Below are 27,931 nucleotides of genomic sequence, written 5' to 3'. Positions count from 1 at the left end.
GGGAGTATACCCCATACCCATACCCCCGTACCCCTGAATGCTGGGTGCAGCCAACTTTTATTGTCTAATTGAAATCTCATGCAATGCTTCAAAGGTTTGGTAGACAACTTTATTTGCATAATTATTGATTTGTGATAAAGCTAGTCGCATGACATTTATGCATTGCATTATGTTACTATTTGTTAATTAGTTCGAGCTAATTTCCCACTGCACGTAAGAACCGAGAAATAATTTTTGCAGACCGATTGCAGGGCTTGATATTCGCCAACTCGTTTGTTGATTTGATTAAAGCTGTGTACGAAGCAAAATGAGCAGCGAAGCGGCGACAAAGGAGGTCTTGTACAAGCCGGTTGATATTGAAGAAGACGCTCCGAAGAAAAGGTAAGACTCGAATGTACTATATAAATGAATGTGTCACGCGATTATATAAGTAAATGTGCCGTGCGATCAGACTCAGTAGCAAAACCGTAAGTCCAATTTCCGAAGTGTATGTTAAATGACGATTTGTTTGTATCTGCAGTATAGCATATTGATAGTAAGTCATTTAGCAGTACTGCTTGCGAGGTTCCTTCTCCGCCCGATTCCTACTGGCAGACACTTTCGAGTCGTGATAAGCACAAATTGTATCCGCACTGGGCGTGATAAATAATAAAGAAAACGGTCTGAAGTGAGGTGCGTGTCTCGTTTTAAAGAGGCGCCCAGAACAAGCCGGTGTTGACTGTTATTGCAAAAAGACACGGCTCAATAAACACATTTGAGAAAGCAAATTAAGAAAGCAAATTGAGAAAGCAAATTGAATGGTCATAACACCTTATTAGTTTACTTATGACAGACAAGCGACGTGGCCCTCTGCTGAGGAGCAAAACGGAGTTTCTTTTTTCCCGCTAAATGTTTATCAAACTTATCCCCGTACAGACAAAAAAAAGCTTAAAGTTATCCCTGATATTTCAAAACGCGTTCCCGTAGGCAATGGTCCGTACAATTCATTCGTGACTCAGTCTAGTAAAGTGAATATTTATGACAACTTATCATTAACACATATCAACACACTTGTTTAAAACGAAGACAGTCCACAATTTTAACCCTTAATATGCTGAAATTATTCCTAAAAACGCGTTAATCGATTTTCTTGGCTCGACGGTCCAAAAGTTCTCTAATTTTGCTAAACATGCACTTTCTGACAATGCAGGAAGATTTTGATGAAATTGCCATGTAAAAATGTACAATATTTTTCTTTGGCGCATGCGCATAAGCCAAAATTTGGAAAGATCCGATCCAAGCTCTATAAGATGCAAATCACAAAAATCTGCTGACGTGTAAATTGGTGACGTCATAAGTGGCAGAATGGCCATTCCTCCAAATCCCGGAATAATCCGGGCTTAGCATGTTAAGGGTTAAGAGAGTTAGGAATGTGTTCGCGCTCTTTTTATGACTATGACTATTTTTTATAACCATTACCACACATGTAACGATGTCTTTAATTTATAAAAAAGTTTTTCGTACGAACGTCGAGGTTGAGATTGATTAAAATAATACTCTACTAACATACCAGAGCTATTCAAAAACATATCTATTTTATCTATTCCATTTGCATCCAGCCCTTAAGAATGCAATGCTACACTACTCGTTTTTAAAAAGGAAACCAAACTTTACATTAAAAATATTTCAGAAAAAAATAAACAACAGTTCAACCAGGGCGCTTAAAAGGAAGGGCTGGTTCAACTGAGCCCAAAGTAGTTGAATGCACATTTGTCACATTAACCGGTAACACGAATTTCTATTGCATTTATTTATGTACGTTTCCTTTGTTCAAAATAGAAACACGTATTAAAAAAATAAAAAAGTAGAACTTTATAACATGTGGGAGAAGGTCTTAAGGCTTAAGCCTTAAAATAGAAACATTATTCTCGTTCAGCTTTAGCTCGAAAATTAGACGTTCTTATTGATATAAAAAAGTGTATGCAAAGCTTTTACTTCTTTGTCTCCTTCCACCTTTCAGACCAGATAAGCGAAGACTCATCATTGCTGGTGTTGTAGTTGCTGTTATTGTACTGGTAATCATTATTACGGTCGCCATTGTTTTCACGAGAGAAAAGCAGTCCAAACCGGACAAGCCTGTTACCGACAAGCCCAGTGCGCCCCCAAGTGACACACCAACCCCAAGACCCATCCTACCTCCACCGACCGCCCCCCCGGGGGCGGATGGCCCCTACAAACACGCCGTAGTTGCATCAGATGCTGGTCCCTGCTCGGAGATAGGCCGGGAAATTCTAAAGAAAGGAGGATCCGCCATGGATTCGGCGATCGCCGCCTTGTTCTGTATCGGGGTTTACAACATGCATTCTGCTGGAGTTGGCGGCGGTGGGTTTATGGTTGTGTACAAGAAGAGTACGAGATTTGTAGAGGTGATTGACTTTCGAGAAGAAGCCCCGGGGAAAGCCAATAGAAAGATGTATGTTGGAGGTGCAATGAGCTCTAGACTAGGTAGGTCTTCGATGGAACGCTGGGGGCCGTTATTTAGACCCGGGATTATTTTAACCCATGTCTATTCAGGCCTAGAGTCTGGCGTTTATTAAGATTTTTTCTCAGGCTCTGAAGCGCAATAAACACAGTGTGCTGATTTTTTTGCCTATAACAGGTGCGACGAGGAGGCGCGGTGGCCTAATGGTTAGTGCGCTGGACTCCGGATCGAGCGGTCCGGGTTCAAGCCCTGGCCGGGATCACTACGTTGAGTTCTTGTGCAAGACACTTTACTCTCACAGCGTACTCTCCACCCAGGTGTATGAATGGGTACCCGCGAATTTAATGCTGGGGGGGGTAACCCTGCGATGGACTAGCATCACATAAAGGGGGAGTATAAACACTCCTGGTCACTTCATGCTACGTAAACTGGGATAAGATTTAGTACAATTAGTAGCATGGGCCATTTGGCTCGAACGCAGACTTTGTCTTCTTTACATACAGGTGCGACAGCCGCTGGTGTGCCTGGTGAGGTGAAAGGACTTTACGAAGCCTGGAAGAAATACGGTAAACTGCACTGGGTGGATCTGGTACAACCTTCCATTGACATGGCGAGAAACGGATTTCCGTTCGGCCCTTCTGCTCACTACGCGGCGACACGAACACGTTATACACCGATTCTCAAGGCTGATCCAGGACATAGGTAAAGTGGATAAATAGTTTTATGTACAGTAATGTTGACACAACAGACTAAAAGACTTTATTATAAGTATAATTAGAACTAAATCTTGATCAGTACGATTCCTATGATTCTGAATAAGCGAGCCTATATCCATTCCCTGCCTCAGGTCCTTGTGAAATCTTGTAAAGTTTTCTAAGCCCTATTTGATTCCTACATTCTCTACCACGTTAGTAAACGTTATCTTTCTCTCACGTTACAAACCAACCTTCATAATTGAGGCAGCGAGCTCAGTCATATCTTGAAGATGAAAGTAGTCCCACTGTGAGTTCCAAGGCGTATCACGGATGAGTGAGGGCTCGAAATCCTGACAGGAAACAAGGAAAGCAAACCAGCGCCGGTCATGACGGAACTATTCGCTTACGTATTTCTTATGAAATTACCTTTTGCAGCTAAACAAGGGTGAAACACGAACGTGTGACGGTTGCGCAAGTTTTCTTTCCACTGCAGTTTTCTTAGCTAGTCAATGTAATATTGGAGTGACCATTAAAGTCAATAGTCCATTTTATAGTTGCCTGCCAAGTGACCTGGCCTTTGAATGGAAGTGAGGCTGGAGGTGACCTTGATTTGATACAGACCTCACTGCTTTTGTTGTGTTAATCATGCTGTTTTGATGCAAACTAGTCACATTTACATGATAAAGCAGAGAGGTTTGTATCAATGCAAGGTCACCTCCAGCCTCACTACCATTCAAAGGCCAGGTCACTTGGCAGGCAACTGTAAAATGGACTATTATCTTTGGTATTCAGTACTGACTTACTGATTTAATACTTGTTTGAAGGGAACTTCTATTCAACAAGGACGGTGAATTAAAGAAGCTAGGAGAAATTCTCTACATGCCCAAGTTTGCCAGAACCTTGGAACGAATCCGCGATGATCCTGAAGACTTTTATAACGGAGAACTAGCCAAAGATATTGTACAAGATATTAAAGATGGCGGGGGCATTTTCACCTTGGATGATTTGAAGAACTACAAAGTCAAATTTCGAAGACCTATGAACGGGTCTGTGGGAAACTACTCTTGGTACTCTACTCCTCCCCCGGGAAGTGGGGTGGTGTTAAGTTTTATCCTGAATATTTTAAAAGGTAAGCTTAACTTTTTGCACTAGTTGTAGTGCCGACGCAGAGTCGTCATAGAGAAAGAGACCAGTCTATTTAGACTGCGATTTCCTTGCTTTTATTCTCTGAATGGATTAGAGTAGACTACGAGCAATCCCTATTTTTTTCCCAGAGTCCGTAGCAGTCGGGGGGGGGGGGGGAAGTGCCGGTTTTGGCAAATATTCGTTGAAGCACTCGAAGAGTTTCCAAATTATTTCATCGAATCAAAAACTAGCGCAAGCGCTCACGAGAACTTCGAAAGCAATCGCGCGTACAAATTCTTCATGTTGCTTAACAACTTCTGGAACAAAAACCGCGGGCTCAGTCACCATCAAATGGCATTTGTTCCCCACACTGGTAGAGTGGGAAGCGAAACCGTTGCGAAAAAATAGAGACAGACTGCTCTTAGTCTAGAATTAGGGTAAAAACAACCCCCTATAGGGACCCCTTTAAGCGAGAATGGTAACCCCTTTTCATTGCCCAAATTTCTCCAAACATTTGTTGGCAATGATCAACCGACTTGCTTTACGCGTTGCTGTGTGTTGCTGCGTTTATGCTTGGTTTACGCGTTCCTGAGCGAAAATTTCCATTGCAATAATGCGGACGGAAGAAAATTAAGTTGTTTCCTTCAATGTTCTTGTTCACTTTCACTTATCTTTTTTTAAGGATATAACATGAAGCCTTCCGACCGGCAAGGACTAAACAATTCAGTTTTGACATACCACAGGATTGTAGAGGCGTTCAAGTTTGCGTACGCTTACAGAGCGTTACTGGGAGATCAGGACTTTGCAAATGTTACTGAGGTAATTTGAGTGATTTTGAATAGATTCCTACTTGCCCCCCACCCCCAACCCCACACCACCAGCTTTCTTGCCCCTACCACGCCCTTGGGTCTAAATAACTCCTTCTGTAATGTCTGCGACAACACTCGGGTAAAAGAGAAAATTCAAGCTTATAGCTCGTAAGAATCGCTTATCAAGTAACTACTAACGAATATGTGAAAATGTCATCTTGTAGATTGTAAAGAACATGACCAACGCCGAGTTTGCCGAATCTATCCGCCGGAAGATATGGGACAACCAAACATTTACAGATTACCGGTATTATGGCAACTTCTATCATAGCGCAAGTAACGAGGGAACATCGCACTTGTCTGTTATCGCGGAAAATGGCGACGCTGTTTCTGCAACCACAACGATAAATCTCTTGTGAGTACAGTTCTCGTATTTTAGTCTTGTTTCATTGATTAAAGGGTCTGTTCCACTACGGCCTCTAAAATAATCGTGATTTGTAGAGAATTGGCTTTATTTTGAGAACGTGTTTAAAAATAATACAACTTCTACGAAAAGTGGGTAACCTCGTCCCAGGTTTTCTCCGCGGTGTTTTTCACCGGGGAGGAGGGGAGAGGGGCGGAGTTAAGTTTGGCTTTTATTTCTTGCTAAAAATGACGGGGACCCTTTGGATCTTGCATTCTTTCCACAAATAGGACGGGGGCCGCTTTCCCTACGATCTGCCAATGATGTGTTTGTATATTCATTTGGCTCAAACCTTATGCACTGTCCAAGGAATTGGGTGATCGAGGGGCATGAAGAAGCAAAATGGGAACTGGAATTTGGGCAAATTTTCACTGGGAAAATAAAATTTGGGTCACTAGGACTGGGAATCGCAAACAAATAAACAATAGAACTGGGACTGGGATTTGGAAAGTCAGGAAAACAATAGGCTGGGAAATGGAATTTTATACCCCTTCCCCCCTTCAGGACCCTCTCACAAGTTCCTTTGCTTGGAGCTATCTCTGTAACAAGTATTTTATTACTTGACATAAAAAAAATAATATTTGACATAATTATGATCTAGCAATGATCAGCATCTAGCAATGATTGAAAATTACCTGTATTTTCAATTCAAAACAACGGTCTTAGGAAATGTATGTAACATGCCGACAAATTAACTTAAAATCAATCATAAGCAACTTTTTAAAAGTAATTTCAAACTAGCCTGACAGTACTTCAGTTTCTGTTACAGTCAAAATAAATAAAAGAATCTCAAAATCGGACAATCGGCTTACAGGTTAACAATCAATTGGTAAAAACGGAAATTTAACACAAAAAAGTAGAATCAGCGATTGAAAGAGCAAAGATACGCTCCTTAGGTATACCTTGGTAAAACTGAAGAATTTGAAAAATAATCTAAGAATTAAGTACCCCTTATCGGTGTACACTATTCTACCATTTCAACTCAGATCACACTACTCTCTGGACTAAGAAATGGCCCTAAGAAGGTTATACTAACAAATCAAAACACACATTTGTCATATTATTACTCTAAGCATAATTTTTAATACTAGAAACAAATTATTCAATGAGAAAGTCATTTTTCATAAAAGTTGAGTGGAAATCATATCTACTCAAAAATTTGGATGCGATGATTTTGGAAGTCAGTCACGACTATCCTACCATCACTGAAAACTGCTGTTGAGATTGGTCTATTAAACTCTCCTATCCCGCTCCCTTTTGTTCCAAACTTTGTTATAAACTTTCCACTTAGGTAAAAAACCTGAACTCTATGATTATTCAGATCAGAGACCATTAGTTGTCCTGCTTTGTTAACTGACAAGCAACCAGGTGTATTAAACTCCCCATCCCCATTCCCTTTCTTTCCAAATTTGTACAGAAAATTGCCTTTCCTATCGAACATTTTAATACAATGTTCATCCCTGTCTGACACTATAAGATATTTATCATATTGGATACAGTGATATGGATAGGTAAAAGAGCCCTCTCCGCCAAATGTACGTAAAATCTGGCCTCTAGGAGAAAAGATCTTAGTTATTTTACTGTCTCGGACACAAACAATAAAATTTCCGTCACTGTCTACAGATAAACCGATTGGAGTCGCCAGTTGGTGATCAAGATATCCCCTCTCACCAAAATGACTCTGGTACTCGCCCTGCTCACTGAACAGTTGAATACGGTGGTTATGACTGTCTACCACTGTAATATTTCCTTTCTTATCAAAGGCTATCCCGGAAGGAAAGTTAAATTCCCCCTGCTTAGCACCCTTTCTACCAAAAGATCTTAAGTGGGTCCCATCACTACTGAATACCTGAACGCGGTTGTTGCCATTATCAGTCACTGCGAGTTCGTTGCTTTCATTTATGGCAACTCCAAAAGGCTTGCTTAGCATTCCGACAGCCGAACCTTGTTGTCCAAGAGATAACACAGGTCTGTATTGTCTGGGTTTAAAGTGAACAGTGAAAGGACTGCCACGGACATGCTCTTCATTTACCTTTACTGATGCGTCGCATTTTCCGGTCTTTTTGGCAAAATAACTGAACTTGTATGTGCCATCCCTGTTATCTTGGACTTGCGCTTTCGTTGCACAGTCATGGCCTTGTTGATTTCTGATTTCCACTGTTACAGAATCAAGCTCTTCATAACACTGTTCTCCTTCAGCACTTCTTGTTGTCAAATTGAACTGTGCTTCAAGTCCAACAATCGCTTCACCGATTCCTTTTCCTTCGGCACTTGACTTATGCGCTTTCGTTTTGCTAAGGAAAGTTTTGAAAGAACCGATTCCTTCAGTAACTACTTTCTCCATTAATGTTTCGTTCCGTACGAAAATGAATCGACGAAGGCCTTCGAGGTCACAGTCGACGTTTTCTTCATCATTATTGACTCCTTCTGGAAAGAAAGTGTTCAACGACTTAACCAGGTTGACAATCTCAGCGCTTGTGCTTCGTCTAAGAAGTGTTTCAGCTTTTTCAACCGCTGTTTCACACATTTTCACTCGAGTTTCAATCTCAGTTTTTTGGTTTTCCAGACGCTGGAGTGACTGTGTTCCTTGATTTTCCACTTCATTAAAGATCTCCTGCTTATTCGCTTCCATGACAGCCGTCAGGTCATCAAAAAACTGCTGCACGCTCATTTTCACGTTGGCTGCTCGTGCTTGAATTTTGGTAGAGTTTCCGTCAAGTTCAGAGATTTTGTTTTTCATCTCTTCTGCCTTTTCCTTTTGCGATTCAATCACAGTCTTGACTTCCAATTTTCGTTCATTTGCAGCTTCTTCCAAAAGTATCTTGACGTGACCTTCGTGAATGGTTGCAACACAAAAGTTGCAAACGGGTTCTGCACAGTTCTTGCAAAAGAATTCCAATTCTTTCTTCTCGTGTCCTGGCTTTGGACAAAAAGCTGGTCGCTTTAACACGTCCTCGATGTCTTGATCTTCAAAATCTTTAAGCGCCAACACCCTGTGCTCGCTGTTTGTCCGGATTATGTTGTGCCCAGTGATGCAAAAATCACACCAGAAAGAAGAACACTGGAAGCAGTACGAACTCTGGGAGCTTTTCTTGTCGCAATTTCCACATTTCACACCAACAGTGTTGCACTCTTTTATTGCTAAAACATCTAGCAAACTGTTTATTCGGAAGTTAGTCGGCAAGTCGTTCAGGTTTCCACTTGCAGGGACTCTACTTTCTCTTCTGCATTCTGGGCATGTTATGATATCACGGCGGCCACTCGTTCGTAGAATCCCTTCCAAGCAGTGAAGGCAAAAGCTATGCAAACATGGCAGTTGCTTTGGGTCAGTGAATGCGGTCATGCACACAGAACAGGATACTTCTTCGTGAAGATGGTTTAACAACGTTTTGATATCCATGTTTAAAGGCAGAATACACCAAAGGTTTGCAGTTGTAAACGCTTCAACAATAAAGTCTTGTGATCGAAGGACTGTTGGTATTACTGTAACCAATCATAGCCCTTTATTTAGAGGCGTGTTTGACAGGTACGATTTCTAGGAATTGTGATCAGTTTAGCTTGACCCTTATATTTTTAGACGGTGATTGATATACAAACTCCGTTTATTGTGACATTGACCAATCATGTAAAGTCCTTTGAAATGTTTTGATATGGTGTGACTTCAAAAAGGGACAAAAGCCAAGGTTCCTAAGGCCCGGTTCAGACGCCGATCTTTTCATGAGCCCAACCTAATTCCTTGAATTAAGTACATAAAAAGATCGGCGTCTGAATCAAATTAGAACGGCTATTTCAATTTGGAACGGCTCGCCCGTTCTTCCCGCCTGGCTTGGCCGAGAATTTCGCCTGTGGAACGCCTTTGGAACGGCCTTGTTTCAGACGCCGTACTTTTCATGTGCCGATCCTAATTCATAAATTACTACAATGTATTTTATTATAATGTATTTATTTTTATTGGAACTGTATTAGGAACGGCCTCGGAACGGCCAAAAAGTACGGCGTCTGAATCAAGAGGCGTACTTTTGTCAATTTGGGTCGGTCCAAATTCGAATTGAGTTCGTACGGTGGCCCATAGGTGTCACGGCAAAACCAAAAACTTCACGGCAAAACCAAAAACTTCACGGCAAAACCAAAATCATCACGGCAAAACCAAAAACTTCACGGCGAAACAAAAAACTTCAAGGCAAAAACAAATTACCTTACGGCAAAACCAAAAACTTCAAGGCAAAAACAAATTACCTCACGGCAAAACCAAAAACGTCACGGCTAAAACAAATTACCTCACAACAAAACCAAAAACTTCACGGCAAAAACAAATTACCTCACGGCAAAACAAATATATACCTTACGGCAAAACCAAATACCTCACGGCAAAACCAAATACCTCACGGCAGAATCAAATGTCAAACTCACGGCAAAACCAAATACCTCACGGCTACATCAAATTTAGCTCACGGCGGAAGTGAATTTCACGGCGGAAGTTATTTGTCATCCCCTCGCGTGTTGCATGTCGGTTGAAGCAAAGATGGCGGAATCGGAAGACTCGGAAGACGGGGATTTAGAGCTGCCAGAGGAGGAAGAAGATGAAGAAGGTCTCATTCGGTATTACTTTTTCAGAGGTTTCGAGTACAAAGAAATACGTTTGTTTCTATTTAAGAACCATGGTATTGAAATGAGCTTAAGTACCTTGAAACGACGAATCAAACAGTATGGTCTTAAAAGGCAAAGACCGGATTATGACATGGATGATATAAGGCAATCCATCCAGAGTATTGTCAACGGCCCTGGATGTTTACAAGGATATAGATCGGTATGGCATACTCTGCAGCTCAAAGGTAAAAGGGTACCACGCATCGTTGTTCAAGAGCTCCTCAAAGAAATAGATCCAGAAGGCAGCGAATTACGAAAGGCTCATCGTCTTAAGAAGAGAAAGTATCACAACCCAGGCCCAAACTATGCTTGGCATTGTGACGGCTACGATAAACTTAAGCCGTTTGGCTTTGCAATCCATGGCTGCATTGATGGTTGGAGCCGCAAAATAATGTGGTTATATGTAACGCGATCAAATAATCAACCAAACAATGTGGCAGCTTATTATCTTGATGCCGTTGAAGAGTATGGGGGTTGTCCTGTTGATCTGGTCACAGATCTGGGCACCGAGAATGGGATTATGGCGGCCATACAATCTTTCTTAAGAGATGACCCAGACAGTCATAGGTACGTTCCTTCCCCCCGAAACCAACGAATAGAAGCCTGGTGGGCCTTTCTCAGGAAATCGCACTCTACTTGGTGGATAAATTTTTTCAAAGATATGGTAGAGGGAAGAGTAGTCGATCTGACTTCAGAACTTGAAATGGAATGCCTGTGGTTTTGCTTTTCTGGGCTGCTACAAAAAATCTTAGATGAAGTTAAAGAACACTGGAACACTCACCGCATTCGAGGGTCTCGTCATGACACTATGAGCGGTAGACCAGATTCACTGTTTTACCTTCCTGAACTTCATGGGTCTACTGATCAGTTCTTGCTACCCATAAGTGAAGCAGAAAGAAATTATGCTCGGTCCCATGTCATTGAAATCGATTCTGACAATGAGTATCAGGAATACTTTCAGTACGTTTCTGGACTTTGTGGTCTTGAGCAACCTAATGATTGGAGGGAAGCACTAGAGCTCTATGACATTCTTCTACAGTTTGCCTACAATGGAAGCACCACTTAACGTTTCCATCACCCATCTCATATGACTGCTTTTCTAGGCTCTGATTGTTGACAATACCGAAGGGACCATGCATTTTTTCTGTGAGGTAGAAAAAGTTCTTGGATTTTGTTTTTGAGGGGGGGGGGGGAGGGCGGGGGGCTGCTAAAAAATAAGGGTTCAAATGGGATCACCCAAAATAATTTGCTTTATGTTTTAGAATGGTGTCATCCATAATGATGCAAACAGTCTCCCAGAATGCCCAAAGGATCTCTACTGGGTATCTGAAAATCCAAATTTTCCTTGGGGGAGGGGGGGGGAGGGGCATTTATTTATTTTAATTGAAAACCTGCATCACCCAAACGAGGATCGTTTACTAGAAATCGATAACAAATGCAAGTTATATCCATTTTTATCAATTGATAAATAGGTATTGATTTTCATTACCAAACTACGCTTGTGGCAACAACAGTTTTTTGGTGTCTGCTTGTCTGCTTTCTTGACACAACAATTAAAATTTTTAGGACTATGAGGGGAAGGGGGAAAAAACTTGATGTAGAGGGTTTACAGGGGCTTGCCATCAAATCCCACCAGCTTTCCCCACCGCCCCCCCTCCTAAACTCTAGAAAAAATGATCTGTCCCTTAGTAAGTTGGTGTTTTGCAGATGAATTCATGCTTTGCTATGTACTATTTAAGGATGTAATATAACAGAATTATGGACAGTTTGCTAACCAACTTGTTGATATTTTATTGTTTTCTATCAACTCAACATAAAGGTAAACATGTAACTACAACTTGGACAAAACTGTTCAGCAAGCTATCGCTTTTCTCCTTCTCGATGTCATACATTATATCTGCAACCTTTTAACACAACATTGAATAGGATGTTAAAGAAATGGTCAAAGTTATTAGTTTCAAATGGTTTTAGTTCTGGCGTTCGAAGAAATAGTATTACCAGCACAAAACTGGCAATTTCCCAACAATTTTTGTCTACGAATGTAACACATTTTCATCAAAATGAGGTGCATTATAAAACACTACTAAGTCTTATTGTTTTGCCTGTACTAAAACTATGCTCTATGCAGTTTACTTTATCTATAGAGCGGCAACAACAGTAACAAAAAATGAAAACGGCCAGTGTCCATGGGCTCCTAAAAACGCCTGTTAAAAGACTAAAATATAAACTGGTAACATGCTTTTCCCAGCAGAAGTAGCTGTCACAAACATTACACAGATGTGTTTCTGTGTGAAATAAAATGTCAACTTTTAAACAATACTGTAAGTGGCATGATATCATATAACAACTATGACTACAATGACAATCGAAACAGACTACAGCTGTTAACCAGGGTCTCACTTTTCATAAACACTTTTTGTTAAGTGGTGGTGTTGAGATTAAGTTAAGAGAATATGAGCATCAAAGTACTGTATCTGATGTCAACATACAATTATCTGTATCTTTTTGCCGTTATGAAGTTTAGATTTGGCATTGTTTAGATAAGCAAACACTTGGAAAGATAACCAAGCTCAGGTTTAAGAATGATGTCAAGGAAGTTTAACAATAGGCAGCTATCAAACCTACAAGGCCATTTAGATAGGTACAACTTGGACCTTACAGAAAGACATTATAATTCATGGTTTAGCAAAAGCCTGGCCTTTGCAAAGGGCTAATAGAAATACATTTTTAAATGCATCGTATCCTTTCATATGATTCACTGGAAATGTTATTTCCATACCGCAGGCCCCTACTAAGGGGAAACAAATGGTGTGTGATGGGTTTCGCATTAAACACTCATGATCAAACTTTGCAATAATTTCAACCTTTTGTCCATTTAACTGCCTGTGTTTTTGGCCTGTAAGCCACCCCATTACTCCAGCAGATGTCAACTCAGCTGTGTCGAACTTTTCAAATGACCCCTCTGTGTTTGGTTCCAGAATGTCACCAGGATGATCCTCACTGTAATTCCATGCAACTGGACAGTCATACCCAGTAATAGGTCCCTCATCTAAGGCCATTAGAAAGTCCTGGAAGTTGTCCATCATCGTTTCTTCCAGTTCTCTTCGTGTTGAGCCTGCTGGAGAGAATTCTGGGTTAATCAAACTGAACAAATAAGTGGCATCTACATCTTGAACTTGCTCTTTCACAAAGAAGGGCTGGCAGACTGCTGGTTGGTTTGTAACAATGTCTGCTAGTCCATACATCTTCAGGCCTTCTTTGAACTCCTGGAGGTATAGGATGCGCTTGCTCACCAAGCTGACTGCAACCGATCTAACAATACCATCAATGTGTGCCATATCAATTGGTCCAGTGTATCCATGTTCAAGAATCGTGTCCCTGTGGTTGTCAATATCACTCTTTATGCTGTCAAGTAGCTGTTGCTCGCTCTGGGTCAGGTCATTTTCTTCGCTCAGGTTTAGGATATCCAATTTAGGGTTGACTAGTGTCTGAAATGCAACTTCATCCAGGAAGCAAGGTGGTGGTCCTCCTTGTGCAAGACTGTTGGCTACAATTTCCCCAGCTGTCCTAAAGTTGCCGTTTTGGACATGATATGTTGAATCAATAGGGCTTCCATTGGGAAATAATGTATTTCCAACAGCAGGGATGACTTCTGTGAAAAACTCTCTTGCCAACGCTCCCGAGTCAATTCCATCCTCCCCTAGGAACTTAACTTTTATTTGATGATGTCCACCTTGCCTTTTGGCCTCATACCGCCACAAGTTTAAAACACGTGGTAAAGGTGTTTGCCTCCTGATAGTGATAAAAAACTGATTTGTCTTGTCCACTCTCTTTTCTAATTCCTGGACCACAGCAGTGGGACTAGTAAAGTTTTTAGTGCTCTTAATCTCTATTTCCTGTTCTTTCACACTCACATCAGCACTTGTGGCTGCAACCTCATTGTGGGTGGTTTCTTCAAGTAACTGCCTTTGCAGTTCCATAGCAACTTCTTCATCATGTTTTATTTGAATTTCTGTTTCTCCAATTTCACTTCTTTCACTACATTCATCACTGGAGGTCAGGTCTATTTTCAATCGCTTTGAAGAATTCTCTCCTTGTTTATCAGCTGAATCTTCATATTCATTCTCTGGTTCATCATTCCAATCAAGGCCAACAGTTTCTGAATGTTTAAACTCTTTAGCAGTGCAAAGATACAGAGTTATTCGCTTAAAGTCTTTGCCTACTTCTTCCTGGTAACGATGTAAAGAAAAAAACTCTTTTGCCGGTCCAGGCAAAAACAAGGCCTCTTTACCATCATCAAGCAAGAGAACATAATCTTCACCTTCTTCATAAAGGTTGCTGTTGAAACTCTTCCATTTCTCAACTGCCTTCTCACACAGGACTTTATATGGGGCATCTCTAGGAACTTTCAGCGCTAAACGCTTTCCTCGTCTAGGCTTCAGATTTGATTCATCTTCAGACCATTCCATCAGTCCAATAAAAATAACCACCTCAGGATTTATTTCTTTACCTTTGGTGCCTTTATTTTTTTGGTTCTTCTTTGAAGGCACTTGTCGTCCACAGTCGGCCTTTGTCTTGTGCTCATAATATTCCTTGAAACTTAATACTCGACCAAATGCACCTTTGCCCTTTGGTGGCTCTGAACAGCCAGATGGACCTGGTTTACATGCATCTGCCATCTCTTTACCATCCTGCACAAGTTCTGAAATGAATTCGTTTATTCAATCAATCGACCAAATGCTAATTTAGCATGATTTTTCACAAGAACTGTGTCTCTCAGATAAAAGAAAACTTAAACAAAATCCCCTACCGGTAAATGACAGATTTTCTCTACTTTTTCATATCCGTACCCTTTTATATACCTCCCTACTAGGGGGATAATCTGTAAGTTTGTTTGCACAACAATCGGGAGTGGGATTAATTTGTAAACATATACCGTAAAATTCTGGTTATAAGCCCCATGGCTATAGGCCACTCCCAATCTACCTGAAAAAACTACATCCGGTTATGAGCACAACACCTCCCCCCCCCCCCACCCCCCGCAGGGGTGGACCCAGGATTTTTCTTAAGAGGGGATGCACCACTAAAGAATGGCGAAACTGACTTTTTTTTTTTTTTTTTTTTTTGCAGAATACCAGTTGTATTAGAGGGCCGCAGGCCATCTCAGGGGGTGCACCTCCTGCAACCTCCCCCTAGATAAGCCCCCATCTGCTGGAAGACAGATAAACACTGCCGTGGCATGTTTCGAAAAGTTTTTTTTTTATATCACTTAGAAGCCCCCTGGATATAAGCCCCTCCTTTTATAAGCTTACCCAGAAACCCTTACGAAAGCCCAGGAGGAGGAGGCACTCTATATATTTTTGGGTGGGGGTGTGCCGCTGAGACTCTGAAACCCTTACCCTATACCAGACCATGTTCAGCTGATTTTGCAACCCTATACTAGACTAGACACTGAAAATCCCTACCCTTTCCCAGACTTGTTTTTTTAGAACTGTATCATTATATAGTGCTTTTTAATAGAAATCCATCTGTCAACAACATTGCCACGATGACTTTATTTACGTTTAGAAGTCTCTTTCTATTCCGAGTTTCTATTCCTATTCCGAACTTAATCCTTCATACCACTGATCAGTTTCCCGGCAAATGATACCCTATTCCAGACCAAAACTCTCTGATTTCTATACCATATCCCAGACTAAACTGCTTGAAAACCATACCCTTCACAGCGGCACATACCTATATAGCTCATATATGGGAGTGCCCCCCCCCCCCCGGATTTTTCGGTGTGTTGTAAAGCTCGCGCAGCTTCTGAATCAACACAACCACTTATTGACATCAGCCAACTTCGATTATAATTAAGTCAGCTCCACAAGCAGCTTCAAAGTAACCCTGTTTCTAAACGTGTAAAAATGTAAGAACACAATTGCCTTTCATGTTCATCGCTTCAGGCCTTCAATGCGATCGCTCGCAAGCTACAGCACGTGTTGTTCCGAAACGAAGATTATAAAATCCTACTGTACTTTGCAAAACATAAAAAGCTTACCTTTTCCACACTTTACACAGTAATTTGAGTTAGCTCCAACTGAGGTGCCACAATGGTGGCAAAACATCGCTCTATTCTGATTGACACTAAGACAACAGCAAAACACTCCCGGTTGTCAGACGCCCGCCATTTTTCCAATGCCTGAGTGACCTCTACTTCGAGAAAGGAGTCATTTCCGCCGTGAAATTCACTTCCGCCGTGAACTAAATTTGATATAGCCGTGAGTTATTTGGTTTTGCCGTGAGTTTGACATTTGATTCTGCCGTGAGGTATTTGGTTTTGCCGTGAGGTATTTGGTTTTGCCGTAAGGTATATATTTGTTTTGCCGTGAGGTAATTTGTTTTTGCCGTGAAGTTTTTGGTTTTGTTGTGAGGTAATTTGTTTTAGCCGTGACGTTTTTGGTTTTGCCGTGAGGTAATTTGTTTTTGCCTTGAAGTTTTTGGTTTTGCCGTAAGGTAATTTGTTTTTGCCTTGAAGTTTTTTGTTTCGCCGTGAAGTTTTTGGTTTTGCCGTGATGATTTTGGTTTTGCCGTGAAGTTTTTGGTTTTGCCGTGACACCTATGGGCCACCGTAAGTTCGGCTCACATATTTAAGAAGCCTCTAGACATGTTTTCTAAGAAATGATTGAAGGTTGTTGAAGAAGACAATAGCTGATTCTTCTGAGATTGGCCAATCAAACATGGTTATTTTTGAAATGGTTGATTTGGTGTGACTTAATTTAAAAATAACTACAGGAAGAGCTAAGATTTCTTAGAATTGTTATTAGGATTCCTTGACCTTCCAAATTTAATCGGATAAGTTTTGAATAAAATCAGTGAGCTTGGCAAATTGTTTGCAATAATGAAACAGTCTGTCTGGTTGCACTGCCTGATGAGATCAAAACTTGCATGGATCGTAAAAAGTTGTCATCGAGGCTCAAAAGAAATTTATAGACGAAGAAGCTCTTTGAGAAAACCCCAATGTTGACGCAAAAATGTTTGATAGATGCTGGTTTACAATATTGATTTACCGCATCACGTTTTGCGGGGGCCGGGAGATGTGTTTAACATTCACGTTTTCTAAGAACTGTGACTTAGTCAAGCAAGAAAGCATCGCTGGGTCGAAACGAGACGAAAAAAGATTTCTCTGCGGTCAACTGTTGGCACATATCTGATGAAATTTCTTCCTTCATGTCAGCACCTCACTTTGTCTTTTTATTATTTATTTGTCCTTTTTACAACCCCCCCCCCCCCCCCCCCCTTTATTGTCAACAAGCAAAAAATATAAAGCAAAGTTTGGAAAACTTCCTTGCAATTTATTCACACTTTTAAATCTCTAAATCTTACATTATAATGACAACTATGCTTTTACAAAATTTTCTAATGTCACAGGAAAGATATCCGCTGTTTGTTTACAAAATTCAACTATATATTGTCTACTAAAGAAAATTAAACATATATTGAATACAACAGTATTTAAAATAATTTAAAATATTTCATTGACTGACACTAAAAACTTCTTAAGCTCGAAAATTCCTTTGCTTGGAGTTACCTCTGTAATTATGATCTAGTAAGTTCCATAATGATTCAAAACTACATGTATTTTGAATTTCTTTACTTCCAAAAAGCGGTCTTAGTAAATGTATGTTACATGCCAAAACAATGAACATAAAATCAATCATAAGCAATGTTTTAAAAAGTAATTCCAAATTAAACTAGATATTTCAGTTTCTATTACAGTCATCATCAATGGGATATTTCAACTTCAATTATTTGGGTAATCCAAGTTAATTCTAATTTTCTCTTATTTTAAGATTTCTCAATGTTCTCCTAATATTCTCCGATCTTTCGATTCTACTTCAAGGAAAAAGCAAAATAGACTTCAAAAACAGCTTTAAAGCTCCCGCATCGCAGAATTTCTGTCCTCTTAACACCCTGGAAACGCAGAATCGCCGAATAGGAAGATCGCTCTTCCAGGTAAACTTTCAATTCGAAAAAAAAAACGCAAATTACAAAAACTAGAATTTTACAACTGAAGAATCAGAGACACGCTCCTTCAAGTTTGACAAGTATACTTTCATTGGTAAAATTGAAGAATTGGAAATTAAGTAATCTTAGAATTAAGTACGCCTAATCGGTATACACTATTCTACCATTTAGCTCAGATCACAATATACACTCGACTAAAAGAAATGGTCCGAAGGTTATACTGGCTAGTGACAAATCGCATCTGTCGAAATCTTCAAAAAAGTTAAACTGACAGCTGTCATTTTTAACTGTCCATCTACACCCTATTACAAAGTTTACATAATCAATCAAAACCTTACTTGTTTGGATTCAATAACATCTTTGCCACAATCATTTTCTTCGTATATTTTTTAAATACAAGAAAGAAATATTAATTAATGAAAGATTATTTTTCGTAACAACTGAGCGTACATCACATCTACTCAAATACCTGGACGCGATTGTTACAGTAGTCAGTCACAACTATCCTACCATCACTAAGAACTGCTGTAGACACTGGGTTAATAAACTCTCCTATCCCGGTCCCCTTTGTTCCAAACTTAGTTATAAACTTTCCACTCAGTTCGAATACCTGAACCCTGTGATTCAATTCATCACAGACCATCAGGTGTCCTGCCTTGTTAACTGACAAGAAATGAGGTGTATTGAACTCCCCGTCTCCCTCCCCTTTCTTTCCAAATTTGTACTTAAAATCTCCATCCCTACTGAAAACTTTAATACAATGTTCACGACTGTCTGACACAATGAAAAAATTGTCATATTGGACACAGTGATAGGGATAGGAAAAAGAACCCTCTTCGCCTATTTTGCGTAAAAACTGGCCACTCGGGGAAAAGATCTTAATAAGTTTGTTTCCTGCGACAGCAACAATAAAATGCCCGTCACTGTTTACGGACAAACCGACTGGAGTCGTCACCTGGTGATCAAGATTTCCCTTCTCACCAAAATGACTCAGGTACTCACCCTTCTCACTGAACAATTGAATACGGTGGTTATAACTGTCTACCACTATAATATTTCCGTTCTCACCAAAGGCTATCCCGGAAGGAAAGTTAAATTCCCCCTGCTTATCACCCATTATACCAAAAGATCTAACGTAAGTCCCATCACTACTGAATACCTGAACTCGGTTGTTACCACTGTCAGTCACTGCAAATTCGTTACGTTCATTTACGGCAACTCCTAAAGGCTTGCTAGGCATTCCGACAGACGAACCTTGTTGTCCAAAAGACAACACGGCTCTGAACTGTCTGAGTTTGACATTAACCGCAAATGGACTGCCAGGGACATACTCTTCATTTACCTTTACTGATGCCTCGCATTTGCCGGTTTCTTTAGCAAAATAGCTGATCTTATAGCTACCATCCCTGTTATCTTGGACTCGCGCTTTCGTCGCACAGTCATGGCCTTGTTGATTTCTGATCTCCACTGTCACGGAATCACGCTCTTCATAACATTGTTCTCCTTCAGCATTTCTTGTTGTCAAAGTAAAATTTGCTTGAAGTCCAACAGTAGCTTCACTGATTCCTTTTCCTTCGGCGCTTGATTGATGCGCTTCCGTTTTCCTAAGAAAAGTTTTGAAAGAGCCGATTCCTTCACCATTGGCTTTTTCCATTAATGTTTCGTTCCTTTCGAAAATGAATTGACGAAAGCTTTCGAGGTCACAGTCGACTTGTTCTCCTTCATTATTGACCCCGTCTGGAAAGATTGTGTTCAATGACTTGTCCAAGTTGACAATCTCAGCGCTTGAGCTTCGTCTAAGAAGTGTTTCAGTTTTGACAACGGCTGTTTCGCACATTTTCACTCGATTTTCAATCTCACTCTTTTGTTTTGCCAGACGTTGGAGTGATTGTTTTCCTTGATTTTCCACTTCATTAAAGATCTCCTGCTTCTTCGCTTCCATAACAACCGTCATGTCATCAACAAACTGCTGCACGCTTTCTTTCACAGTGGCGATCTGTGCTTGAATCTTGGCGGAGTTTTCGTCAAGTTCAGAGATTTTGTTCTTCATCTGTTCTGCCTTTTCCTTTTGCGATTCAATCACAGTCTTGACTTCCAATTTGCGTTCATTTGCGGCTTCTTCCAAAAGTATCTTGACGTGACCTTCGTGAATGGTTGCAACACAAAAGTTGCAAACGGGTTCTGCACAGTTCTTGCAAAAGAATTCCAATTCTTTCTTCTCGTGTCCTGGCTTTGGACAAAAAGCTGGTCGCTTTAACACGTCCTCGATGTCTTGATCTTCAAAGTCTTTCAGCGCCAACACCCTGTGCCCTGTATTAGTCCGGATTATGTTGTGTCCAGTGATGCAAAAATCACACCAGAAAGAAGAACACTGGAAGCAGTACGAACTCTGGGAGCTTTTCTTGTCGCAATTTCCACATTTCACACCCGCAGTGTTACACTCTTTGATAGCCAACACATCTAGCAAACTGTTGATGCGAAAGTTGGTCGGCAAGTCGTTCAGGTTTCCACTTGCAGGGACTCTACTTTCTCTTCTGCATTCTGGGCATGTTATGATATCACGGCGGCCACTCGTTCGTAGAATACCTTCTAAGCAGTGAAGGCAAAAGCTATGCAAACATGGCAGTTGCTTTGGGTCAGTGAACGTGGTCATACACACAGAACAGGATACTTCTTCATGAAGATTGTTCAGCAAAGTTTTGATATCCATGTTTAAAGGCAGAATATACCGAAGGTTTGCAGTTGTAAACGCCGTCAACAATAAAGTCTTGTGATCGAAGGACTGTTGATATTAACCAATCATAGCCCTTTATTTAGAGGTGTGTTTGACAGGTAAGATTTCTAAGAATTGTGATCAGTTTAGCTTGACCCTTATATGTTTAGACGGGTTTGTTTGACAAGATGATTGATATAATCTCCGTTTATTGTCACATTGACCAATCATGTAAAGTCCTTAGAAATGTTTTGATATGGTGTGACTTCAGAAAGGGACAAAAGCCAAGATTTCTAAGAATTGTCTCTGTTTCACATATTGAAGAAACCTCTAGACATGTTTTCTAAGAAATGATTGAAGTTTGTTGAAAAGGACAATAGCTGATTCTTCTGAGATTGGCCAATCAAACATGGTTATTTTTGAAATGTTTTGATTTGGTGTGACTTAATTTAAAAATAACCACAAGAAGGGCTAAGATTTCTTAGAATTGTTATTAGGGCTAGGATTCCTTGACCTTCCAAATTTAATCGGATAAGTTTTTGAATGAAATCAGTGAGCTTGGCAAAATTTTTGCAATAATGAAATAGTCTGTACTGGTTGCACTGCCTGATGAGATCAAAAGTTGCATGGATCGTAAAAAGTTGTCACCGAGGCTCGCAAGAAATTTATAGACGTAGAAGCTTTTCGAGATGCTGGTTTTCAATATTGATTTACGCTTCATTTAACTGACAAACGGTATCACGTTTTGGCGGCCGGGAGATTTGTTTAACATTCAAGTTTTCTAAGATTTGTGACTTAGTCAAGCAAGAAAGCATCAATGGGTTCAAACCATGTTCAAACTCCAATAAATGAATCAAAGTGAATTTTTGCGTTGTGAGGACGCTGTTTCTGGGATCACTGAGGCATTTAGAGTTCTAAATGTGATGAAAGCTATTATTATCCCGCCGTAAAATGAAGGCAACATGGGTGGTAATAAAAACAACAAAGACAGTTATGTGAAAAATATCTCAATTATTTGCCTCAGGAGCATTTGGAAGCGTTCTTGTCTGACTGTTTCAAACAATCATCTTTTCTCCCATGTGGGGTAGGGGGAGGAGGGGGAAGGAGGAGAGGGGTAGGAAGGAGGACGAAGCTTGTGTGTCTAAATGATAAATTGTCTAAACCGATTATTATTTTGAAGTCTTTAGGCAATAGCAACTTCTAAGTTCTTTATCAACGAAACTTTGGGTAATTTTTACGTTAATTTTTTGTTCATTATGAGTGTTTTTTCAAAAAGGGTGTTAAACTAGTGATTAAACTTGGTCGAAAAACCAGTTATAGGAAGTCCCTGACATTCCCTTCTTTCCCCCGTCTTACCCTTACTTTTCTCATAATTAAGCAGCTTTTAATTCATCACTTCACTGGGGAAAAAAATAAACGGCGAGGGGATGTTTGTAGTATAAGTTCTGCGATTTTCAGTTTCTCCTTTTTCCGTCCTTCTTTTATTTTTCCCTGCCATCGTTTATCACTGCTTCCCTCCTCCCTGAGAGAGTGACTTCTTTGCAGACTGTAAGCACTGTTTTAAAACCCACCCTCTGGAATTTCATTTTTTTTTAAAATAAGCGTTCTGATCCCCTCCATACATGAAGTAGGGGACAAGGAAACGAGGCGTTATTTATCTACCACATCTATTTAACTCTCTATGGTTACTAAATTTTTTACTAAACAGAACTAATTCTCTTACGCGCAACCGTAAACGAGACCTCGATGGCTGAAATATTGGCGTTCTGTCCTGGGCACCCACACTAAGACCTAAATTCGTAAATTTTCTTAAGCAAGACGACGAGCATCCCCGGCTCCCCCCCCCCTTTCTGCGGCTACTGAAAAACCACACGACACAACCGCCTCTAACAGTTATGTTATCATTTTTCAGCTTTGGGTCGAAGTATCGTTCTAATCGCACGGGCATTATCTACAACAATGAAATGGACGACTTTTCGACTCCCGGTGTAAAGAACGCTTATGGAGTGGAACCTTCCGAGTCAAACATGATCCAGCCTGGAAAACGGCCCCAGTCTTCGACCGCGCCGTCGCTATTTTTGGACAAAGATGGAGTGGCCCGCTTGGTTATCGGAGCGTCTGGTGGAACGAAAATTACCACCGCCATTTCTTTGGTAAGAAATTTTGCCCCACAGGTTTTTAATCAATAAAAATAATGAATAAATAAAATAAATAATAATATTTTAAGAGGAGGCCTCCAATCACCTAGGGGGTGGTTTTCAGGAGGGTCCTCTGAGAAAATAAATGTTAAACATTAAAATACATTAAAATCTAAAATACAATAAAAAGACAAAACCTATGTTGTATGCTAACTAAGATTAAAAACTAGGACAAGAATTAAAATACTACTAACTAAGGTTAAAAATGGGAAATAAAAAAGTATTAAAATCTAAAAGGAAGTACAAATGCCACAGATCTAAGATAAAATAACTACCTACCGTCCTAAAAAAAAAACTAATTACAAATAGTTATCTATTAACATTATATAACATTGTGGAACTAAAAATATTTGTTCATCGTCTAAAAATGTTTATCCAGTAAGCACCTTGTAAGGTTTTTCTTAAAAATCGCGCATGGCATTGGCTTTCTTAAAAATACTGGGAGAGACATCCAGTCATTTGTAAAGCGGAAGTAGGATACTCTCTTTCCGCTTTCCGTTTTAGGTTTAGGCAGTCTAGGTAGGTATCCATGTCTAGTGTTGTAGCCATGTAAACTTCTTAATGTCGATTTAAAACTTTCAAAATGTTGCGGAATGTCTCTTTTGATTGCATTTTGCACGGCTGTGCATCGGTGAGAAAGACGTCTTCCAGCCAGAGGGAGCCGCCAATTCAGTGACTTCAGAGCTTCTGAAGAAGACATTTTGCCTAACTTAATTTTTTTCGCAAATTTGTTCTGAAAACTTTAAAAAATCAGTTTATTTTTAATTCCACTTTCTGATTACAAGCTTTCAATCTGTCCAATCGGAAGTTCGCAATCAGGGCGTGAAAAATGTTACAACTAGGTGGCATTTGAATCCAACTGCCTTGTGTTTGCGTTGTTCATTGAAGGCAGGCAAACAATGAAAAGCGCGGGAAAAGTCACGTGAGCAAAATCACGATTGGATTTGCATTTTCTTCTGATTGGATGCCTCTGTTCTCGTCTTTGCTTTGAATGGTCAGGACAAGAAACAGCATATTTTGTACCAATTATAAAGCTCAAGAAACGCGTTAGCAACTGAGCGGTCTATAAAAGCAAGGCTTGGCCAGTGCGTGGGATAAGACAGTTTTATATACTAGGAATGTTCCAACCAAGAGCAGTTTTGAAATGAGTGTAGTAAAAACAAAACCAAAGTAATTTCTCTGGACAATCACAAAAGACACCGTCAATCCAGTCAACCAATCAAAACTGGAAGCAAAGACATGTCGCAGCCACGAAGCGCGGGAAAACGTGCGTGAGTGAGTCACGATTGGTTTAGATTTTACTTCTGATTGGCTAAGGAAGTGACACGAGATTTTTAATTAAACCAATCACTAAGCGTAGTAATGCAAAACCAAAGCAAACGCAAATTACTTTCGACACTCAAGTGAAAACCGCTCTAATGCACGATTGAAATGTTTTGTTTTTCAGGTAATGATGAATTACCTGTGGTTCAACCGAACTCTTCCACAAGCAGTAGTCGAGCCCAGGCTCCACCATCAGTTACTTCCGATGTATATTCGTATCGACAAAGATTACCCCATGCCCCTCGCCATCCAAGAAGGACTGCAGAAGCTTGGGCACGAGGTTAGAAACATCAGTGGTTACGCAGTAGTACAGGCTGTGGCCAGAAACGAGGATGGAACATTAACAGGCAAATCCGACCCCAGAAAGAGCGGCTGGGCTGCAGGATACTGATCAGAACTCAAGCATTCAACTTATCACTTGTAGTCTGAAGTGCCAGCCGTCTTCTAACCTTTATAACCTCCTGAGAGGCGGGGTTAGGGCGACGACACTTCAGACTACAGTCGAACCCCTATTAAGCGGCCACCCTTGGGGAAATGGTTTGTGCATGTGGCCGCTTTATAACAGCTGATCGGTCGAAATGTTTTTCAACATGTCGTGATAATCAGTAGAACAAATATATATATAAAAATATTTTTTCACCTTAGTTTTGTATGGACCTCTAACACGTTTAGCACTTTGATTGTATTTTTAACCTGGGCAGTACTGATAAGCAATAAAACGTTTTTAAAAGCCCGATCAGGGGTACTTGTTTACCTATTCTTTATTCGGAAATATTTTGCGGAAGCAGGGCAAGGTCAGAGCAAGAGTACGAAGATGATCTAAGTGTACCTTTTTGATTTTTTTCTAAATACAATAGCAAAAAGTTACATTTAGACAATTTCTCGTACAGGTAGTCTGGCTTATTTGCTCGAAAAGGGACAAAACTTAAGGTGGCTCGACCCAGTTTTTTTCTAGCGATACCTATCAACTTTGATACCCTCAAACTTAAAGGGATTAATGTCAATGACATATCTACTATATCACATGGATTACACATAGACTGAACTACAATATGATATAAATTTTTGGGAGATCGGAATGAATATCACGTGACAATGACGTCACACAGGGTTTTGCTCTGAATCGAATTTTAGCCCTTAACCGCATTTTCTCTGGAGATCCTCCACGCTACGTCTACCTTGGTTCTTTGCCTTCAGCTCTGCGGAGTTTCATCGAAATCTACAAGAGGAATTTTGAAATATCTTGGAATTTGTTTTTAGATGGTATAATTTATGCGTAAAATAAAGACAGGACTTCAATTATAGAAATTTGCCTCTTTTTTATGTTTAATGGGAGGCTTTAGCCCTCATTCCTTTTAAAAATGTCCCATATCCGATATCCAAACCGTAAAAAGTAGGTAGACTTGCGCGATTTCGAAAAATATGAAATATACTAATCATAGTGAAGCTCAATGTTTAGCCCTATTTACCAATTTTACGCCTACTTTCGCAAAAAACACGAATATTTCAAAACTCGTCGATGAATTTTCCCCAAAATTTTTCAGGGTGACAATTGATCCTTACACTACACAATCCCTGATTTTGATGCTCATTGAAAACTTCTAAGGTTGTCTAATATAAACGCAAAATTGAGTAAATATTGAAGCGATCTCGTAGTTTTGAATAATTTTGTGCTCTGGGATTTCCTATTGTTTCGAGTTGAGCACAACATCGAATTCCTGTGCACCACGCGTAAAATGACTACGCTTGGCTACCTTCCGAAAGCTCACCGAAATCTTTCCGAAATATGGTCGACGTTTTGGCTGAGTTTAAAGTTAAAAATGCCAAGAACAAGAAATGCAGAAGTACTAAATGCTACGCTAAACATCAAAAGAAAGAAAGTGTAAACGAGGGTAGTTTCTGAGTACGCTGTCAAGTCATATGTAAATGACTGGAATGGCGTCAAAACATAACCGGCTTTGAGTTTTATTCATTCATTATTGTTTACTTGAACTCGAGAATATTACCATATTCCGAAAGATTTCGGTGAGCTTTCGGAAGGTGGCCAAGCGTAGTTATTTTACGCGTGGTGCACAGGAATTCGATGTTGTGCTCAACTCGAAACAATAGGAAATCCCAGAGCACAAAATTATTCAAAACTACGATCGCTTCAATATTTACTCAATTTTACGTTTATGTGAGACAACCTTAGAAGTTTTCAATGAGCATCAAAATCAGGGATTGTGTAGTGTAAGGATCAATTGTCACCCTGAAAAATTTTGGGGAAAATTCATCGACGAGTTTTGAAATAATCGTGTTTTTTGCGAAAGTAGGCGTAAAATTGGTAAATAGAGCTAAACATTGAGCTTCACTATGAGTCATATATTTCATATTTTTCGAAATCGCGCAAGTCTACCTACTTTTTACGGTTTGGATATCGGATATGGGACATTTTTAAAAGGAATGAGGGCTAAAGCCTCCCATTAAACATAAAAAAGAAGCAAATTTCTTTATATGAAGTCTTGTCTTTATTTTACGCATAAATTATACCGTCTAAAAACAAATTCCAAGATATTTCAAAATTCCTCTTGTAGATTTCGATGAAACTCCGCAGAGCTGAAGGCAAAGAACCAAGGTAGACGTAGCGTGGAGGATCTCCAGAGAAAATGCGGTTAATGGCTAAAATTCGATTCAGAGCAAAACCCTGTGTGACGTCATTGTCACGTGATATTCATTCTGATACACCTTTACGCCGTAAGCCGGAAGTAACATGAAAGCGAGGCCTAAGGGTGAAAGATGGCGGACGCTCTGCCAACTACAGTGGGTGCAAATCTTGCAGCAAGAAATACATCCCATAAATGCTGTGCCGCAGCACTGTGTAATAATCGGTCGGATAACAGAAAAGACATGCATTTCCGAAAGATGATCACCGTAGAATGCAATGGGCAGTGAAAATGAAACGATCTGACAGCAAGTTTAAGTCGAATACTTCTTTGTTTTGCTGTTCAGAACATTTTGTTGCTACGGACTACAAGCACAGTTTATCTGGGAAAAGGAAAGATCTTTTGCCATCTGCTATCCCTTCACGGTTTCAGTGCAGACTCGTACCCAGTCGTTACTCGTTTTTTCGTTTTTGGCTACGTTCGAAGAGGATGATGGGAAGGACGTAGAAAAAGTAACGTCGCTTCGCAAAATAAGTTCGTCCTTCCCTTGATGCCCTGCGCGCCGCTCAAAAAGCAAGAGAAGCGACTGGGTACGAGTCTGGTTTCAGTGGACCAAAACATCAAGTCTCGAGAATGCGATGCGAAAGAAGAGAATCACAGGTAACCAACGCGTACTGTGAGAGTTTGTATGAATGTACTATATAAGAGCTTGTATGGATTTGAAATAGAGTTGAGAAAAATATCTCTTATTATCATTGAAAGCTTTAATAAAACTTCAAACCTTACCTGGTGTCACTTTTTTGTCTTTAGAGTGCTTTAGAAAGCCATACGCGCGAGAAATCAAC

General features: G+C 40.2%; 4 protein-coding genes across 5 annotated transcripts; 2 read left to right on the top strand and 2 right to left on the bottom strand.

The window, feature by feature from the left end:
* Positions 1-161: 161 nt before the first annotated feature.
* LOC144646128 (glutathione hydrolase 1 proenzyme-like) lies at positions 162-25,063 on the top strand. The gene is made up of 8 exons (XM_078505654.1): positions 162-381; positions 2,000-2,484; positions 2,965-3,163; positions 3,981-4,285; positions 4,964-5,100; positions 5,315-5,505; positions 22,836-23,076; positions 24,569-25,063. The coding sequence occupies exons 1-8, from the start codon at positions 308-310 to the stop codon at positions 24,833-24,835; spliced, it is 1,899 nt and encodes a 632-aa protein (XP_078361780.1). The 5' UTR covers positions 162-307; the 3' UTR covers positions 24,836-25,063.
* Positions 6,701-9,024, bottom strand: LOC144646127 (E3 ubiquitin-protein ligase TRIM45-like). Its single transcript, XM_078505653.1, has one exon. The coding sequence runs from the start codon at positions 8,951-8,953 to the stop codon at positions 6,701-6,703; it is 2,253 nt and encodes a 750-aa protein (XP_078361779.1). The 5' UTR covers positions 8,954-9,024.
* Positions 6,732-21,039, bottom strand: LOC144646125 (E3 ubiquitin-protein ligase TRIM45-like). Of its 2 annotated transcripts, XM_078505652.1 has the most exons (2): positions 18,808-21,038; positions 6,732-6,839 (listed from the first exon to the last, which is right to left on the bottom strand). In XM_078505652.1, the coding sequence occupies exons 1-2, from the start codon at positions 20,918-20,920 to the stop codon at positions 6,826-6,828; spliced, it is 2,127 nt and encodes a 708-aa protein (XP_078361778.1). In that variant the 5' UTR covers positions 20,921-21,038; the 3' UTR covers positions 6,732-6,825. The 2 variants fall into 2 exon arrangements, with proteins under 2 accessions (XP_078361778.1, XP_078361777.1); XM_078505651.1 differs by lacking the exon at positions 6,732-6,839 and having other exon boundaries at positions 18,668-21,039.
* Positions 9,633-16,248, top strand: LOC144646124 (uncharacterized). Its single transcript, XM_078505650.1, has 2 exons — positions 9,633-11,351; positions 15,331-16,248. Exon 1 carries the CDS (start codon positions 10,058-10,060, stop codon positions 11,264-11,266), a length of 1,209 nt encoding a protein of 402 aa, XP_078361776.1. The 5' UTR covers positions 9,633-10,057; the 3' UTR covers positions 11,267-11,351; positions 15,331-16,248.
* Positions 25,064-27,931: the final 2,868 nt, after the last annotated feature.

The sequence above is a fragment of the Oculina patagonica genome, chromosome 3 (genome assembly GCF_052425735.1).
Source record: "Oculina patagonica isolate OP01 chromosome 3, crgOcupat, whole genome shotgun sequence".
Lineage (NCBI taxonomy): Eukaryota > Metazoa > Cnidaria > Anthozoa > Scleractinia > Oculinidae > Oculina > Oculina patagonica.
The sequence above is the reverse complement of the archived record's forward strand: the minus strand, read 5'-3'. Positions and strand labels throughout refer to the sequence as shown.